General features: G+C 43.1%; 1 protein-coding gene, 1 long non-coding RNA gene and 1 pseudogene across 2 annotated transcripts in view; 2 read left to right on the forward strand and 1 right to left on the reverse strand.

Annotated features, from left to right (window-relative positions):
* HADH (hydroxyacyl-CoA dehydrogenase) overlaps positions 1 to 9,270 on the reverse strand; it is a 45,868-nt gene extending 36,598 nt beyond the window's left edge. The window contains exon 1 of the mRNA XM_031468089.2: positions 9,005 to 9,270. Within this exon, the coding sequence (XP_031323949.1) occupies positions 9,005 to 9,136 (132 nt within the window). The 5' untranslated portion in view covers positions 9,137 to 9,270. The remainder of the gene's footprint in view (positions 1 to 9,004) is intronic.
* A 1,406-nt stretch (positions 9,271 to 10,676) lies between these two features.
* On the forward strand, positions 10,677 to 14,463 carry LOC135321007 (uncharacterized). Its single transcript, XR_010380365.1, has 2 exons — positions 10,677 to 10,930; positions 14,394 to 14,463. It is a non-coding gene; the product is annotated as an uncharacterized LOC135321007 (long non-coding RNA).
* A 312-nt stretch (positions 14,464 to 14,775) lies between these two features.
* On the forward strand, positions 14,776 to 17,393 carry LOC105105290 (capZ-interacting protein-like; annotated as a pseudogene).
* The last annotated feature ends 68 nt before the right edge of the window (positions 17,394 to 17,461 follow it).

Genomic DNA, 17,461 nt, shown 5'->3' on the forward strand with positions numbered 1-17,461 from the left:
CCAGAAAAGAACTTACACACTCATCTGAAGCCCCAATTTCTGTGTCTGCCACTCAGGGAACACATCCAGATCACCTGGTTCTGGTGGCCAGACAGGCTTCTGCTTGTGGTTCCACAAGACTGTATATATTTGGACACTTTTAAAAGCTGACGACTGAGGGTCTGGCTTCCAGTCACCCTGAATCTAGATGCCGATTCTCCCCTTTGGGACAGTTACAGGTCTTGGCACATCCTCAACTACTGAGAGCTATTGAAAATACACCAGTTGCTTGGAAAAGCACAGGGTTTGAGAGACAATCAGGAGCTGAGGCAGGGTTAAATGACAAGGTTCATTTCCAACATGAAGCCACTCCTTCAAGACTGGGAGACGTAGTTGTTTCATCGACTGTACAGAGAGTCAAGCAAACCAAAGAAACAAAGGATTATGTTCCAAATAAAAGAACCAGATAAAACCTCAGGAAAAAACCTTAAAGCAGAGATAAGTAATACACCCGATAAAAGAGTTCAAAGTAATGGCCATAATGATGCTCACCCAATTGGGTAGAAGAATGGATAAACACAGTGAGAATTTCAAGAAAGAGATGGAAAATAAAAGAAAGTACCAAACAGAAGTCACAGAGCTAAAGAATACAACAGCTAAACTGAAAATACACTCTAGAGATTCAACAGCAGACTGGATGAAACAGAAGAGAGTTCAGTCAACTAGAAGACAAGGCAGCAAAACTCAGACAACCAGAGCAGCAAAACAAGAAAGAAAAAACTGAAGACAGCTTAAGTATATTTGACAACATCAAATATACTGACATTCTCATTATGGTGTCCAAAGGAAAACAAAGAGAGAAAGGGGCAGACTTATTTGAAGAAATAATGGCAAAAAGCATCCTAACCTAGGGAAAGAAACAGACATCCAGATCCAGGATGCCCAGAGAGTTTCAAACAAGAAGAACTCAAAGAGACTCACACCAAAACGCATTATAATGAAAATGTCAAAAGTCAAAAATGATGAGAAAAAATTGACGTAACATTGTAAACTGACTATACTTCAGTTTTTAAAAAATGAGGATAAAAATTTTAAAAGCAGCAAGAGAACAACCACCTGTTACCTACAAAGGAACCCCCAGTAAGACCAACAGCAGATTTCTAAGCAGAAACTTTGCAGGCCAGAACGGAGTGGCACAATATATTCAAAGTGCTGAAAGAAAAAACCTCCAACCAAGAATACTCAACCTGGCAAAGTTATCATTCAGAATGAAGGAGTCCATCACCATTAAACCAGCCCTACAAGAAATGTTAAAGGAATTTCCTTAAGCTGAAAAGAAAGGGCTCTAATTAGTAACAAATATATATATGAAAGAATAAATTTCATTGGAAAGGTAAATAGTAAAGGTAGCGGATCAATTATTTATAAAGTTAGTATGAAAGGTTAAAATACAAAGGTAGTAAAAAGAAAAATAAGCTCCAGAATGGGCTCAAACTTGAGTTGCTATCAAAGTAAAATAGACTTGCTATAGATACAAGTTGCTATATGTAAGCCTCATGGCAGCCACAGAGAAAAGTAAAAGCCAATGCAGGGAACTGGAGAAGATATTAATCAGAATCTATAAACATTTCCTACAAATCAATTAGGGAAAAAAAGGACAACACAACAGAAAAACAGGAATGAAATTAACAGCATGTTACTAAGACTGTATCTAAATGACCGATAAACATGAGAAGGGGCTCGCCTCACTAGCAAGCAGGGAAACTCTAATAACCGTACAATAAAAAGTCACTACCCCCACTAAAATGACTAAACTTTAAAGAAACAGCAATATAATCCTGTAGAGCAATAAGAATCCTCATACCCTGCTGGTAGAACTGTAAACTGTAGAATCACTTTGGAAAAATGTTTGACATTATCCACTGAAGTTGAATATATTCATATCTTGTGATCTAAGAGAAATGTGCACATATGTTCATCAAAAGACAGGAACATGACGGTTCATAACAATGGCGCTGGGAGGGCTAGTTCCAGCAGGTCTACAATTAGCTCGAGCTGTTCTACTGAAGTTCCTGTATCACAATGACCCCTGGTGAAGGCATGAAATCTACTGATTCATAGCACTACCTTCCAACCATTAAGTCCAGAAGTTTCGGGGAGGGTTTATACCAGCTTATCAGCATTGTTTACTGATAAGAATGATACTGATGATTCACACTTAGTATGACTTTTAAAAATTACATTATTAAGTGCTCTTACTCAGAAAAAAATTTCATGAGTCTTAGATGCAAGGAAACCAATCACGCTAATTCTTCTCAAGTTATGCAATGAATTATTCCCAACTTCCTGAGGAGATGGTAGTGGAAGCGTGGATCACAAAAAGAAAGAGGCCTGTTTTCCTCCTCTTACAAGATTTTGTTTTTTTCAATAAACAAGGGGACTCTTCCTGGCACTTTAACTCAGGTGCCAGTAATGTGAATCAATCCATTGAGAACTCTTGTTTTATATGACAGTGACCTACACACTGTAAGACCTTGAGAACAAGCAGTCTGCAATGGAAAAAATTTATTTGAAGGCTATGCCCTCAGCTCCATGACTTCCCCAGCCTGGGTGGAAAGCAGGCTTGGCAAGAGAGAAATATTTTTAGACAAGGGTGCTTCAGAGCTGTAAAAATAGGCCAAGTAAGTAGCACATTTATCAAAGCCACCGAGTACTCCAGCCACAGGGCCAAGGAAACATGCCAAGCCAAGGCATGCTGGATTTGTGTATTTTTGCAAGCGTATCACCAGATCTGAAGCATAACTTGAGTGGTGAATTTGTGAGAATTATATCAACTAGTCCAGTGAGGTGTCTCATATGCCCCTACACTACAGAAGGGCTGCATTTCATCGCTACTACATTCTCTCTAAAAAAAATGCAAGTTGTATGAACCCTCTGCCACACTCGAATTCTGACTTATTCCCAATCCCCAGAGTAGGCGCTCCCCCTAGAGTAAGTACACTGAGTCAGTGGTCTCCACAAGGCTGCTATGCCTTGGCATCGCGGCCTGCCTTTGGGTTCTCATTATTTGGTGCAGGGAGGGAAAAAGTTATAAATCACTTGCATATCTCAGAGCTGGCAAGCCTGCGTTTATGTTTATCTCTGGTTGTGCAATGCCTTAACTCTGCCGTCAACACAAGTTGTCTTAACTTCACCAATCAGAAAAAGGGCAATCTGTTGAGACTTCTGAGCACCACCGCCACCACCAAACTAACTGGTTTGTTCTTAAAACAGTTAAGTTCATTGGCTGGCCTCTTTTCTTTACTTGGACGTTTATATTTTTTGAAAAATGTCTAAAAAGCCAAGGAAATGTGCCTCCATTTTTAAGTGACTCTGTTAAATACATAATTAACAAAAAAAAAAAAAACCTCAATAAGCATCTGGGTTTGGTAACGAAGAGAAAATAACTTCTCCCCCTGGACTCCCCACTTCCATGTCCCACAAATTCTTGAAAAGCGATGGGCTAACTGGACATGTCAGTGGCATGAACCAGCTCTTAGTAATATTCAAAAATCTCTGAAAGATGTTGCCAGGATGGACACTTTCTGAGTAGAGGGAAGAGATGCAAATTCAAACTGCTCTTTAGGGAGATTAGTATGGCTGTGTTCATTAGAATGAGTGGGTTTTTTCTATTAGATTTTGCTGAAATAAACCAATTAAGAGGCTTCCACACCAATTCAGGTATCAATGCCTTGTCTAGAAATTACAAAGGGACGAGCAGGGCAAACAGCCCTCTTCAGAGAGGAAAGCCTCAGAACCTTTTGCAGTAGGAGGACACTGTGACAGCGCCCCATCTTCAGAGTCCATGAAGTGGCTGGAAGAACAATGGCATTCACAGAGGAGGACACTCTCTGGGAAAGCTAGAGGGAGCACATAGGTCTTGCCAGGTGAGTTTGAGTCTATTATGGGCAGAAAGACGGTAGCAGAGGGTGGAGATGACCAGCAGGTGACTCTAACTTTGAATCTAGAGCTGAGGAGAGGTCAAGCTGATAGCTGTTGATTCCAGATTCCCGCAAAAGATCCCCTTGCCCATGGAAGCCACATTTCTCCCCAAAGACAGCAGAGGCCAGATGTGCAGCCAGAACTGTGCTTCTTTCAGTCTCTGGGATCTCCAGCCAGCAGAACAGTAATCGAGAGATCCAAATTCCAGCCCAGCTCTGCCTCTGATCCTTGACCCCAGGTGCCATCTCTGCAGGGATGATTATTATAATGATCATATGCAGTGACAGAGACATTAAAGCACTTTGAACAGAATAAACTGCCACATCTGTAGTGTTTTCTAAGTGCCAGGCTCTGTTGTAAATGCTTTATGAGTATGAGCTCACTCTAATACCCAAATACGAGTAAACAGAGCACTAAGATTATCTCTCTCAACAACGCACACAATTACTCTTAAAATCTTCAGAATTGTTTGAACTCTCCATAGCTCCCTGTCTTATCTTCAAAGACAGTTAAGAGAATCTAAAATAAGAGAAGTTATGACTGGATTAGAGCTGACGGGTCTACATAAAAGCAGCTAACATTTGTTGAACAGTTACCACTGAACACGGTTCTAGTATGGTTCTACGCACTTAGCTCATTTATCTCCGAGAACACTGAGAAGAGAATCATTACTCCCTGATAAGAGAAGAAGCAGAGAGGTTAAGTGACTCGCCCAAGGTTCCCATAACCAGGATAGGAAGGGCTGGGCTCCAAACTCCAGCAGGCACCTCACAGCCTGCTCACTTTTCAAGCGCTAGACCACCACTCACTGGAAATTATAGCATTGTTAGCATAACCCTGGGGAGACACAGAACAGAGAGCAGCAGCGTTGTCTTCCTGTGGTCCCAGGAGAGCTAGGCAGTGCGGTATGTGCCTAAAGCAGGTATGGGGAGGAGGAGGAGGAAAGGAAATCAGAAACTCAAGAAAGGGGCAGGTAACAGTGAAATGGATATAGGACTTGACAGAGGAAACCCAAAACCTGACGGAGGTACCATTTCTGCTCTACAATATCCAAATATTCCATGGCATTCTTTTTTTGCCTGTAAGCCTTACCTCCTCTACAGTATCTCCAGCCACACCCCAAGCCCAAGGACTAATATGCTTGACAGAGGCTGACTTTATTGTCCCAATACATCAGAGAAGAGCCCAATAGGACAGGAAATGAGCAAAGGACTTCCTGACAAACACACATCCCATACCCTTGAGGACAAAGTTAACACCTGGGAATGAAACTATCCCCTCCATAAAGAACAGTCAAAAGGAGCGCTTAGAGCTAGGTGACTGTGCCAGGCTCCTGTGATCCTGGAGCTTCTCCAAGGCCACTGCACTGCTTTCAAACAAACTTCAACAGAGACATACTGGCTGTACCAACAGAAAAGAACAAAACTAAACAATACAAAGTAACTCTGATCACTCTTCTAAGCAGCTTCAGAAAAGTCAGACTTAGGGACAGGAACAAGAGATGGGTCAACAAAGTCAGTGACTCCAGAGAAGCTTTCCGGTCTACTTAAGTCCTTATCAAGCACTGCAGGGTAACACTCAGGGAAATGCTCATTTGTAGCTTAGAATGTGCACCACCCCCAGCCCACTCCCTGCCTTGTTTTAACAGCCTAAGGTGCTCTTCTCAGGAAAAAAGTACACATGTTGCTCTTTAAGGGGGACCAAAAAAAAAAAAAACTTTGGGTGAGAAGAACCCAACTCCAATCCCCTACAAAATACAAACTCTCTCACGTCCTCGGAGAAGTGCAGTGCACTAAAAGGAAGGTTCTGTCAGAGGCCTGACATGCCATTCCCAGGGATCCCACTGGCTCCTCCCCAGCTATGAGCTCTGGGCTCCTCATATGAAAAAAGGCAGTGCACAAAGCAAAGACTAGACTCACAAGTTGAAGAAATGCACAGCTAATACCTCTCTTCTCCTTTTTTTTTTTTTTTTCTCCTTTACAAAGCAAAAAAACAACCTGTCCCCCATTCAAGGGTCATTTACTGCTGGAAGCTTCTTTGCTGGCCTAAGTATCTGGCTGAAGATACATTAGCAATCAGACCCAAGTCAGAAGTATCTAACGGGCAAACACACAAAACAAGTTAACCTTACTTAAATATTAACCTGCAGTCTAAGGGATTTTTTTTTTAATTTAAAACAAACAAAAGAAATGACAGGCAAAGCAGATACTCTTGGAGAATACAAATGTACAAATGGCCTGTGATCTGATGAACTACGTATAATTGAACACAGACCTCACTTGTCTTAAATTGCCTAATTGCTTGAGAAATGTGTCAGGCTCCCACAAAATCTACTTAAAATTTTTTTCATCTTACTCAGCATGAACTGGAACATATAGCAAAAATGATAAATTTTAAAAATATTAAAATTGTAAAGAGAACTACACCTTGACTAACACTAAAACTGCTTCAGAAAGAGTTCAAGAAAGTGAAGCTAAATATGAATTAGTATCATAACTTAGATGCTAGTTTGTGCTTGTGTTTTTAAGGCTTTACTGAGGATCAGTCGTATGAAGGGAGGAGGGTAAAAAGTGTCTTTCCTCTTCAGAGGTCCCTGAACAAACTGCAGTGTCAACTGGCACCTGCTTTCAAGATTAAGGAAGATTGAACAGAATCACAACCACTATTCTCCATCTAAACATTTCAGGCCTACCACCGCAGCAAGGATCAGAGATGCGCGTGGTACAAGGGGAGAATGACAAAAGGACAAGGCTAACTTTGATGGAGGTAATAACCCGGAGACAGCTAACATTCTTGAGCTCCGACTAGATGCCAGACAATGTGCTAAGTGCTTGAAGTGTGCTAATTCATTCAATCCTCTCACACGCCTAAGAGTCTAGTACTAGTCCTACCTCAGAGGTTAGTGAAGGCCAGAAGTAGCTTCCCTTGTTAACAAAACCAACGTGAGACAGAGCCAGCAATACGGGCCATCCCAATTCCCCAGAATGAACTGGATCCAATCTACAACACATCAACTATTTAGTCTGCAGCACTCAATAAGCCAAGCACGTTGACCCTGTGCCAAAAGCTACAATCAAGAAGCATAAAGAATGAAGCAATACTGCCTAGAACTGCATGCTGCAGGGCAGAGTGCAAAAACTGCAGCTAAACCCCTGAAACCAATTGGCTGACAGTGGCACACAAAGATGCTCTGAAGGAAAGCATGGTTCCCCTCCACAGGATCAGAGTTGTCAGTTACAGGGGTTGAGGCTCTTTTAAACCTTATTAAGTAAGGACGGAATTACCATTCCCTATCACTGTCCACTATTTAAACTTCTGGTCTTTATCAACTTATTAAATGATAGTTCTATTATAATTCCAAGCTGTGGGGTAAATAGCTCTCTTTCAATCCTTAGGTTTCAAAAGGCACTCCCTGGTCCAGCTACTCAGGGAGTTGATCTACAAGTCTGTGTTCCCATCAATGTCAATCTCCTCCCTACTTTCTCAGATGAAAGCTCCAATACCAAGTCCATAATTCTAGGTGCTAACTCTGTGCCTTTTCATATAGCACAACACCCTTTTTTGGTCAATAATGGGTACAGTATTCCGAGAACTAAGCAAGCTGAATTTGTACAAAAGGTGAAGTGACACCTTCTACTCAGTTTCTAATCCTCTTCCACTGATGTCTTTAAGGCACCATCAACAATAGTTTCTGAACCCATTTCCTATATTGTTACTGGGGGCTTAATATCTTGTCACTAAGATGATGTTGAGATGTTTTTAAACAAATACACTATTTTATACCTGCCCACAACAAACTCACTCTCACAGCACAGATTTGGGTGGAGCAGGGAGATAAAAATACAATCAAGCTAAACCTTCTTTTGAGTATTGTGCGTGGAACATTCATGTTAAAGGGACTTACGCCTCCCATCTCACGAATAATAAAGATTACGGGGACACCATAAACTAGCAGCCAGCACATGTACACAATAAACAGAACAGTATGTGTCAAACATGATCTGAGAAGAAATGGGAGACTGTCAGAAGGATACAACAGTAATGAAACAGATTTTAGGAGAAAATGCAATCAAACTAATACGTTGCAAAGAACTTGCAGGGTGGGGAAAATTAAGATACATAGTAACAGAAAAACATTTTTCTAAAAAGCAAGCATAGAAGCATGGAGTTGACTGGAAAAAGATACTAAAAAATTAAACTCTTTCATGACTGTAGCCACTGAACTTGAGTACTCTCCTAAGAAAAATTAAATAAATGCCTCCCCTGTCCAACAAGTAAATGCTAGTATAATCAGCTAGGCTATGCCAATCACGGTTCCCCAATACGAGCTGGAATGTAACCTCAAAAATAAATAAATAAATAAATAAATAAATAAATAAATAAATAAATAAATAAATAAATAAATAAATAAATAAATAAAAATACAACTATCACAGTAGCTTGATAATAACTGCACAGCTGACCCTGAATCACTGCTCTACTGGAACCAGGCAGAGCCTTTAAGATGCACCATGAGATCAGCGACTCCTTCCAAGTCCTCAGCCCTTTACCTCTTCCTCCCACTCTCCCCAGAGCCAAAGGGCACTAGGTCAAAGACGCCTCGTGTTGCAGCTGTTGGAGTCTCAGCGCCTCACGAGCTCCGATTAGATAACTCTACAAAAAGCTACAAAAGTGCCGACCATCAATACTATCCTTTGTAACCCTGCAAGTAAAGGAAACATTCGGAGAAGGGAGAGACCACTTAGGACAGTAGAAAACTGCTGAGAACAACTGCAGAACTATAAAAAACAACAACTGATAAAGTTAAAACCAATCGCAGAAAACTGAAGCTCGGCCCAAGAACACCAGATCTTTGGGGGTGTGTAGACTCACAGGCCCAAAAATTTCAACTACACGGGGGAGGGACGGAGTGGAAATTCCCCTGGCCTCCCCTGGACGCTGGCCTCCCGGCGGGACAACCCTCGCCGGGTCGTGGCCCTCCAGCGCTCTCATGTCAGGGTGGGCAGCAAAGCGAGCGAGGCGCGCTGCCCGCCCGGCGGCCCACCTGGGCGATGCCGGCGCCCATCAGCCCGCCGCCGATGACCGTCACGTGCTTGATGATTATTTTCTTCGCCGAGGCCGCGGCGGTGGACGAGGAAGACAGGGAGCGCACGAACTGCCTGGTTACGAAAGCCATGGTGCACGGGGCGAAGGCGACAAGAGGGACTAAACCTGGCGGAGAAGGCAACAGCGCGCAAGAGCTGTAAACCGAGCTCTGGGGGCGGAGGCCCTGGCTGCCCTACCGCCCCGCGCGGTCGCGGCGTCGCCGTGACGTCCTAAACGGCGGGGCGGAGACTTGCGGCCCGCCTTCCCCATTGGCGGAGGCCGCAGGGACGACGTTCGAACGTCGGAGCGCGGCGTCCAGGCCCTCGTGGGCTGGCGCAGGCCCGGTCTCCGCGGCGGCGGCGGGGCGGGGTGGCGGCGGGGCGGGGTGGCGGCGGGGCGGGGCGTTTAGCGCTTGGGTCTCATTTCAACTTTACACTGCTATCAATACAGTGGAACCTGTGGATAGTTTAAGGCCAAACAGCTGTCTTTGTGGAATGGAAAACCTGGGAAAGGAACGTTTTTCAAAGTAATGGAAGAGGACACCAACTAGGCCAATCTCCTCCCTCTTGTGAATAATTTCTAGCTACTGTAACTTAGTAATACGTAATTGTATTAATTTATTTACTTTCTTTCTTAGAAAATAATAAAAATAAGGACACAAATCAGCGTCCAAATTCCGTTCCCTCCTATTGGAAGTAACTTTCATAGTGAATCCTGTGTTCACCATTCCTTTGCTTTGATCTAATTTTTTTTATCTAGTTCTGTAAAAGTATGGGAGACGCACTGTTGAGCACTCTGTTAGGCTTGTGACATTACTAAGGAGATCATTACTGGTGGAGAAGGCAGTGTCACATCCAAATAAAGTCCATTAAGAGCTCGAATTTGGCAAATGCAAAAACCTGTTGGACTAGAATTGGAAAAGGAAGGTTACACAGAGAAACTTAGTAACTTGATGAAATGAGTCCATTTGTGAAGACAAGAGAATTCTAGGCAGAGGAAGCAGCACATGCGAAGGTAGAAACATAAGAAAATGTTGCCACAAAAAGAAGGTGAGGAATTAGGTGTGGTTAGAGGTGAACCTATGATGGTAGATTAGGAGGTTGCCTAGATGATTCTTTGGTAGATTGTAATTTTTCATTCTGATTTACAGGTTGTGTCTAATGCAAGGCCAAACACACTCTAATTATAGTGTTGTCACTATATATATATATATATATATATATATATATATATATATATATATATATATATAATATATATATAAATAAATATATATATTTTAACTGTGTGTAATGTAAAATATAATGCCTGAATATTTGGCACCTTTTCAGATCTCTGATTTGTCTTCTTCAGAAAAGAAAGAATAATGACCGCAGTATTTTTTTAGCAATTCTCAAGTCTGAGGCCATCTGTATTATGTAAAGGTGCGGTGTAAAGAAGCACTGGAGTGAGAATTAGGAGTCCTGGCTTGGTCACTGGTGTGCATTATGACTGTCTGCAGACATCCTCGCTGGGCTCCAGGGTCCTCGTCTATCAACAGAAAGGGCTGGACAGATAACTTTCCAGCTGATTGATCCTGAGAGTCTCTCATTTACACTCTTCTGAACCAGGAGGGCCACACTGCCCTCTATTCCTGCCCAGTCCTGGTCAGATGACAGTTACAGTAGAATCATTCTTTTGCCAGAACTGCAAGTCTTTTCTCAGGTGTGACCTTGAGCTTTCAGGCACCCGTAACAATGTCTGTGGTCCCAGACTTGCACCTTCACCCTGTTCTTTGGGAGGGGCTTTGCCTCTATCTGCAGAAAGGGTGGAGTACTAGGAAACAAGATCTCGCTCACTGACCAACTCAAAAACAGCAAAGGAAAGGGCTGGCACAGAGAACAGAGTAAGTAATGACTCCTCTTATTTTTGTCTCATAAATGGGTAGCTGTACTACTTTAAAAAAATCGATATTAAAAAAGCAGTATTTGAAAATATACATGGTAGTGGGCTCTGAGAGCAGCAGAAGCAGGAAGTACAGTAAGTCCTCTGCCTCCATCAAAGCCTTCCTAGCCGACCCGCTTTGTGAAACAGGCAGGCAGAGAGACCTAAGCTGACATTCAGTCCTCACACTGTCGTGTGACAGACACGTTGACCAAAGGACAGGGTGTGTTAACTGGAGCGTTAATGGGGCCAGGGTTCATTGCGTAAGTTGGAATTTTCCTTCTATTTGTGGGAAATTAATGATTTCTGGCTCATTGGGGAAAAGGATGAAAAATTAATGCTGCCTCTCCTGTTCTGTTGAGCAATTTTGAGATTTCATATGTCAGAAAAACAGAGCTGTGGCTGCTCAGTGTGTTACAACAACAAAGCCCAGAAAGTTCAACCAAAAGCTTACCTACTGCAAAGTTAGTGAGAGTTGACATTGCCATGCTTGCCAGCAGTGTTTTCAAGGAAATAATAACTGATCTGCACAAACAAGACGTACATAGTTTGAGAAAGGCACAGTCATGTAGCTGTATATCCTACTGAATGATAGTCTCAAAATGACTTATAAAACAAGGCCAAATTTCTAATAGCACAACAATTTTACAAATAATTTTATCCTCTTAAGCTTTTAGAAAAAAATGTTATGATGGCCGACTTTAAATATGCATCTTGGCTTTTATCATGCTAGCAGTCATCCCAACACTAGCTGCTCTCTGCCTCCATTTTCTCCTCTACTTGGAAAATTCACTAAATCCTCACTGTAACCCTACTGGTAGGCACTAAGGGTACTCGTCTTTTATAGGTAAGGAAACTGAGGCCCAGAGAAGTTCAGGAATTTAGCCAAGATCACACAGCTAATGACTGGTACAGGCAGAATTCAAACCAAGGATATTCTATTTTCAGGGCACATGTTCTTGACTGTCATGTTGCTTTGCCTCTCTTCATAGCAACCCTATGGCTACCACTGCTATCCTCCTCTAAAGGTGAAGAAACTGAGGTTCTGAGCAGTTAAATCATTTTTTAAGTTTAACTCACCTAATAACTGGCCAGACTCGGATTTGATTCCATTCTGACTTGAAGGCTCCCACTCCTTTCATAATTTCATACTCTTTAGAAAGAACTGCTGTTGCCAGAGGGGAAAGAAAAACTGGAGAGTGGTCTGTGGTAAACACGTATGCCTAGATTTGGAGCTTTAACTATCATACTAATGTTATCATTAAAGCTAAGCAGATTAATTTATTTAGATCTTCCTACTAACAAACCCCAGAACTGTAAGTTTTACACAGTGATTCCCAGTATTTACACCTGAAGACTCTCTTAGAGCTGTGTGTTTTGTACCACCTTGGTTTCTAGCATGCAGACTCACGTTTTTCAAACACAAACATTCATTTATAATTGTCTACTGATCACCTCTACTTGGAAACCCCTCAGCTACTTCAAATGTAACTTATCAGAATTTGAACCTATTATTTCCCACCTCCCAAATACCTTTCACCTCCTCTTGCATTCTCTGTCTCTGTTCATGATGGCCCCCAACCAAGGGCATTTTCCTTCCCCTTCACCACCACATCCCCCACCCAGCTGATCAAATAGCATTGATTCCACCTTGGAAACACACAAGCTTCCTGCCTCCTTTCCCTCACTTATCTCTGTCCCTGATTATTGGCATTTTAGCCCAGCCCTTGTCTCCTGTGTAGATACTGAGGCCATCCCCAACGAGCCTTGCCGTAGCTAATGTCTGTTCATTCCAGTTCATACTTCACATTCTTCTCAGACTGATCTCTCAAGTCATAAACTGGATCACTGCACTCCCCTCCTTTTAAAAACTTCATCCACAGGGTAAAGACCAAACCTGTAAATCCTGGCTGCAACACTCCAAACTCACCTACTTCCTTCTACTCCTTCTTAAGGATCTTAATTTCTAGGCACAAAGAACCAAGCTGATTTCCTAACTTAGAAATTATCTTTCATAAAGACCCCAATATTAATAAATGAGTTGAAGGCTAAAATATATTTTGACTAACTACAGTTCTGACATTTTCAGAGCCAGATATTTAAGGAAGGCTGACAGTGACTTCTTGTTTAATTTTAAAAAGTAAAATCATTGATTTTGGAAATAACAAATTTTTCATTGCCATATGTGAGTAAGAAACATCACTCTAGATGCTGGAAAAGTCAGAGGAGACTAGAATGTAGTCTTTGCCTTTCAAGGGTTCATAATATAGTAGGAGAAATAAACATGAAAATAAGTCATGACAGTAATGTTTTAGGTGCTTTCCAGGAGGGAATTCAAGGGACTGTGGGAGGTGGTTAGCTGGGGAAGGCAGGGAATTAGCATTTAGTGAATGCTCAATTTACCAGACTCTGTATAAGACCAGCATGTAGTATGTATTTTCTCATCCACTCCCATCAGTTTGATGAAGTATGTCACTATTTTTATCCTCATTTTGCATGTGGGACAACTGAAGCTTAGAGAGGGAAATAACTTGTCTGAGGGGTGATAGGTGAGAACTACAGAGCCAAGTCTTGAGCCGCAGTCTACTTGAGTGCAAAGTTGTTGCTCATAACCTGTGTCCTAAACTACTTCATCATGAAAGATATATTACAGCAGAGTAGTGAGGATGATTCAAAAGTTTTCAAGCAGAAGTGTTATAAGGACATTCCAGACAGAGAGAAAAATGTATATATGGACTGTGAAGGAACTAAGAATAGAGAATAAAAGGTTTGGAAATATAACTAATGCAGGATAACAAAAGCACAGGGTCCTTTCAGGTGAATAAAGATGAGATTGGAAACACAGGCAGGGGCCAGATCAGAGTAGACCTTTTTATGAGAGTCATGATCACAATCACATTTAAATTTTTTTCAACTTTTTATTTTGAAATAATTGTATTTATAGAAAAATTGCAAGAACAGTGCCAAGAAACCCATATACCCCTTATCCACGTTTACCTATTGTAACATTTTATCAATTTGCTTTATCATTCGTTTTATCTTTATCTATTGTCTATATCTACCTATAACAGATAAAATAGATTATATATATGAATAATTTCTGAACCACTAGAGGGTAAACTACACACATCATGATCCTTTATGATACTTTGGTGCATATTTCCTAGGAATAGGGTGCGTCTGTTACATAACCATAGTAATCAACTTTAGTAAATTTAAGGTTGATACATTTCTATTCAGTTGATCAACCATATTCCAATTTAGTTAATTAATACAATAATGCCCTTTATAGTTTTTTTTCCTTCTAGTACTGAATCCAATCTAGGGGCAGGTATGGCATTCAGTTACCATCTGTCATTCTGTCCCTCTTGAAAAATAACAGCTTTTTGAGGTTTTAGTTAATTTATTTTTATTTTTATGTTTAGGCACTGGCTTTCCATGAACATTATGTTTGTGTTCAAGGAAACCACATAAAGGATTTAAATATCCTTGGAAGACATCCTTCAAAAACTATAACTGACAACTCACTACAAACCTCTGCAGATCAGGTGGGAAGAGTTTGCTAAGCAACAAACTCAAACTGGAAAAAAATATGAGGAGGACAAATGCTGCCAAACAGAGTATGATGGGAGAACAGAGTTTCCACTGGTGGGATTTCCCGGTTTAGTGTCATCTTTTAGAATTAGAAATGGGCTGTCGCAGCCGAACCGGCCCGGGCGGGAACCGAGCGGAGAGGCGGGATCGTGAGCCCAGGAACGAGCACGAGCAAGGAGTCCGCGCAGCCGCCGCCGAGCTGGCCCCGAGGACATGGAGGAAAGGCCGGCACAGACCAACGCCAACGTGGACGACTCGGCGCCCCGTCCGTGGCCCAGCTGGCCGCAGGCTTTAGGGAGCAGGCAGCCGCTGCAAAGGAAACACCAGCCAGTAAACCAAGAGAAGGAAACCGTGCTGCTCCCTCTCTGTTCCCCTCCAAGGTAGAGCTGGGTCAGAATGGTGAGAAGTCACCGACCAATGCAAACCACCTCCTAAAATCAAGGTGAAGAGCCTCTGACGGAGAAGCTTCCGGCCAATTTAGCCATTGATCCAGCGGCCCTGCTGCCTGGGGCCTCACCCAAGAGTCCTGGACTCAACCACCACACACCCAGAGAGAGAAGCAATTAAACCTATCAAAGTATCTCAAAAAAGAAAAAAAGTCCTGGACTCAAGGTCATGGTATAGCCGTTTCACAGCCCACCATCTCCCTGTAGCAGCCCTGGTGAACAGTTTCAGGCCAGCGAGCCAGAGGAGGTGCCCGTCAGCCTCGACCAGCCTCCTGAAGACAATCGTCTGCCCTGTTACAATGAGGTGCAGACAAGGGACTCAGTCAAAAGGCGCCCTCCCTCCAGGCAATTCCGAAGGTCCCAGTCGGGCTGTGGGGACCTGGGAGACTTCAGGGCCATGAAGTCCTCCCCAGAGAATGGTGCCAAGGAAGAGAATGGGGATGAGGCATTCCCACCCAAGAGCCAAGCCCCAGGATCCCCTCCTCTGAGGAGATGTCCATCAGGACAGAGAAGCAGAAGGAGAAGGGCAGGCCACAGGGCAGGCCACAGGGAAGGCCCGCAGCACGAGGAGGCCGTGGGCAGCTGCACAGAGGGGGCCGGCCAGCGTCCAGCCCAAGCCTTCGGCCCAGAGGCAGAGAGTGGACGCAGGAGCCCCACAGAGTAGAAACCGGTGGGAGAGCAGACAGAGGAGTCTACAGAGGTGAAGGAGAGGGCAGCCAGCCAAGAGGATGAGCCCGGACAAAGAAGCCAAGACATAAAGGGGCCGGAGGAGGCAGCTGTAGGGGAGGAAACCCCCAAAGTCCTCCCCGAGGAGTAGAGGGTGGCCACAGCCACAAGCAGGGGAAATGCAAGGAAAAGCAAGATGAGGGGGCCCTTCTCGAGTCAGGCTGCGACCACTGGCCATGCGCTGCCGGACACCAGCAGTGAGGTCCCCGAGACAGAGGAGAACCCCTCTGTCCAGGACACTAAAATGTGAAAAAGAACTGACTGTGCTTGTGAGGAAGCTGCTGGAGCCGTCTCTTTGGAAGTAGTCATAGCAATAGTAGCAGTAGCCAGCAGAAGCCATCACAGAAGCAGGATGTGCTGAGGCTCAGGAGTCAGCCTGAAGACACAGGGTGCCGTTTCCCCACCCCAACGCTGTCCCAGGCAGAGATTGGATCTGAGGGCAGCAGACTTCTATCAGCTTGAGTTTGTGTCACCTGATGGACAATCTACTCTGGTGACAACTCCCCAGGGATACTGGTCAACCTGCGGGCCTGGATGCTCTGCCCCTTCCTTGATGTTATCTTCTTCCCTCACTGATTGGTTTGAATATTCTGGTATTAGTACAAAACTGTTTAGCAATTCATTACTTTAAAAGATAGTATCAACCCAGGAATAAACCCTCACATATATGGTCAAATAACTTTCGACAAGGGTACCTAGACCATTCAATGGGGCAAAGACAGTCTTTTCAACAAATGGTGTTGGGGAAATTGTTATCCACATGCAAAAAAAAAAGAAAGACCCTTACTTTATATCATATACAAAAATTAACTCCATTAAAGATAAACAAATAAACCTAATTACCTCCTCCCATAAAAAAATTAATTAAAAAAATAAACTGCAGTAAAACTAAAAAAAAAAAAAAAGAAACCGAGGATTTAAATTAAAAAGGTATCTGTAGAATGTGAGGGAGGCTCCAAAGGAAATAAACTGGACGAATCAGGGGGTGTTTTAGTCCATTTAGGCTACTATAACAAAAATATCATAGACTGACTATGTTATAAATGACAGAAGTTTGTTTCTCACCATTCTGGAGGCCGGAAGTCCAAAATCAAGGCGTCAGCAGATTCAGCGTCTTGTGAGAGCCCACTTCCTGGTTCGTGGGTGGCCGTCTTCACACTGCATTCTCACAAAGGCAGAAAGGGCAAGGGAGCTCTCTGGGGTCTCTTTTATAAGGACCCTAATCCCATTTATGAAGGCTCAACTCTTATGACAATCATCTCCCAAAGGTCCCACCTCCAACTACTATCACATTAGGGACTAGGTTTCAATAAATGAATTCTGGGGGGACACAAACAGTTTATAGCAGAGAGTTCTCAGGAAAGGCCACTTTAGATAAGGCGTTAGTGGAAGCCTGCCCTGAGGAGGTGACCTCTGAGCTGTGACCTGCAGGAGGAAGACTGGGCCGTGGAACAAGCTGGAGTCGGCTTACCTCTAGGAAAAATCCATAGGTTCAGGTGTTTAAAAAACTCTTCTTCCTGAGCTAAGAAGTGTTGCAGAGACAAGCACTCGACACATTGCCCCAATGGGCTTGTGTAGATTCATCACTCCCTCAAATAATGCTGGGCTTTGATGTGAGAAATAAGAAACGTGGGCTGTGATACAGTCCTGAGAGTAACTGTGCTCTGAGAGCGTATATTGAAAGAATTATCGTCCTGTGCAGAGATCATGCTTGTATATCTGTGGCT

This window comes from Camelus dromedarius, chromosome 1, assembly GCF_036321535.1.
Source record: "Camelus dromedarius isolate mCamDro1 chromosome 1, mCamDro1.pat, whole genome shotgun sequence".
Classification (NCBI taxonomy): Eukaryota; Metazoa; Chordata; class Mammalia; order Artiodactyla; family Camelidae; genus Camelus; species Camelus dromedarius.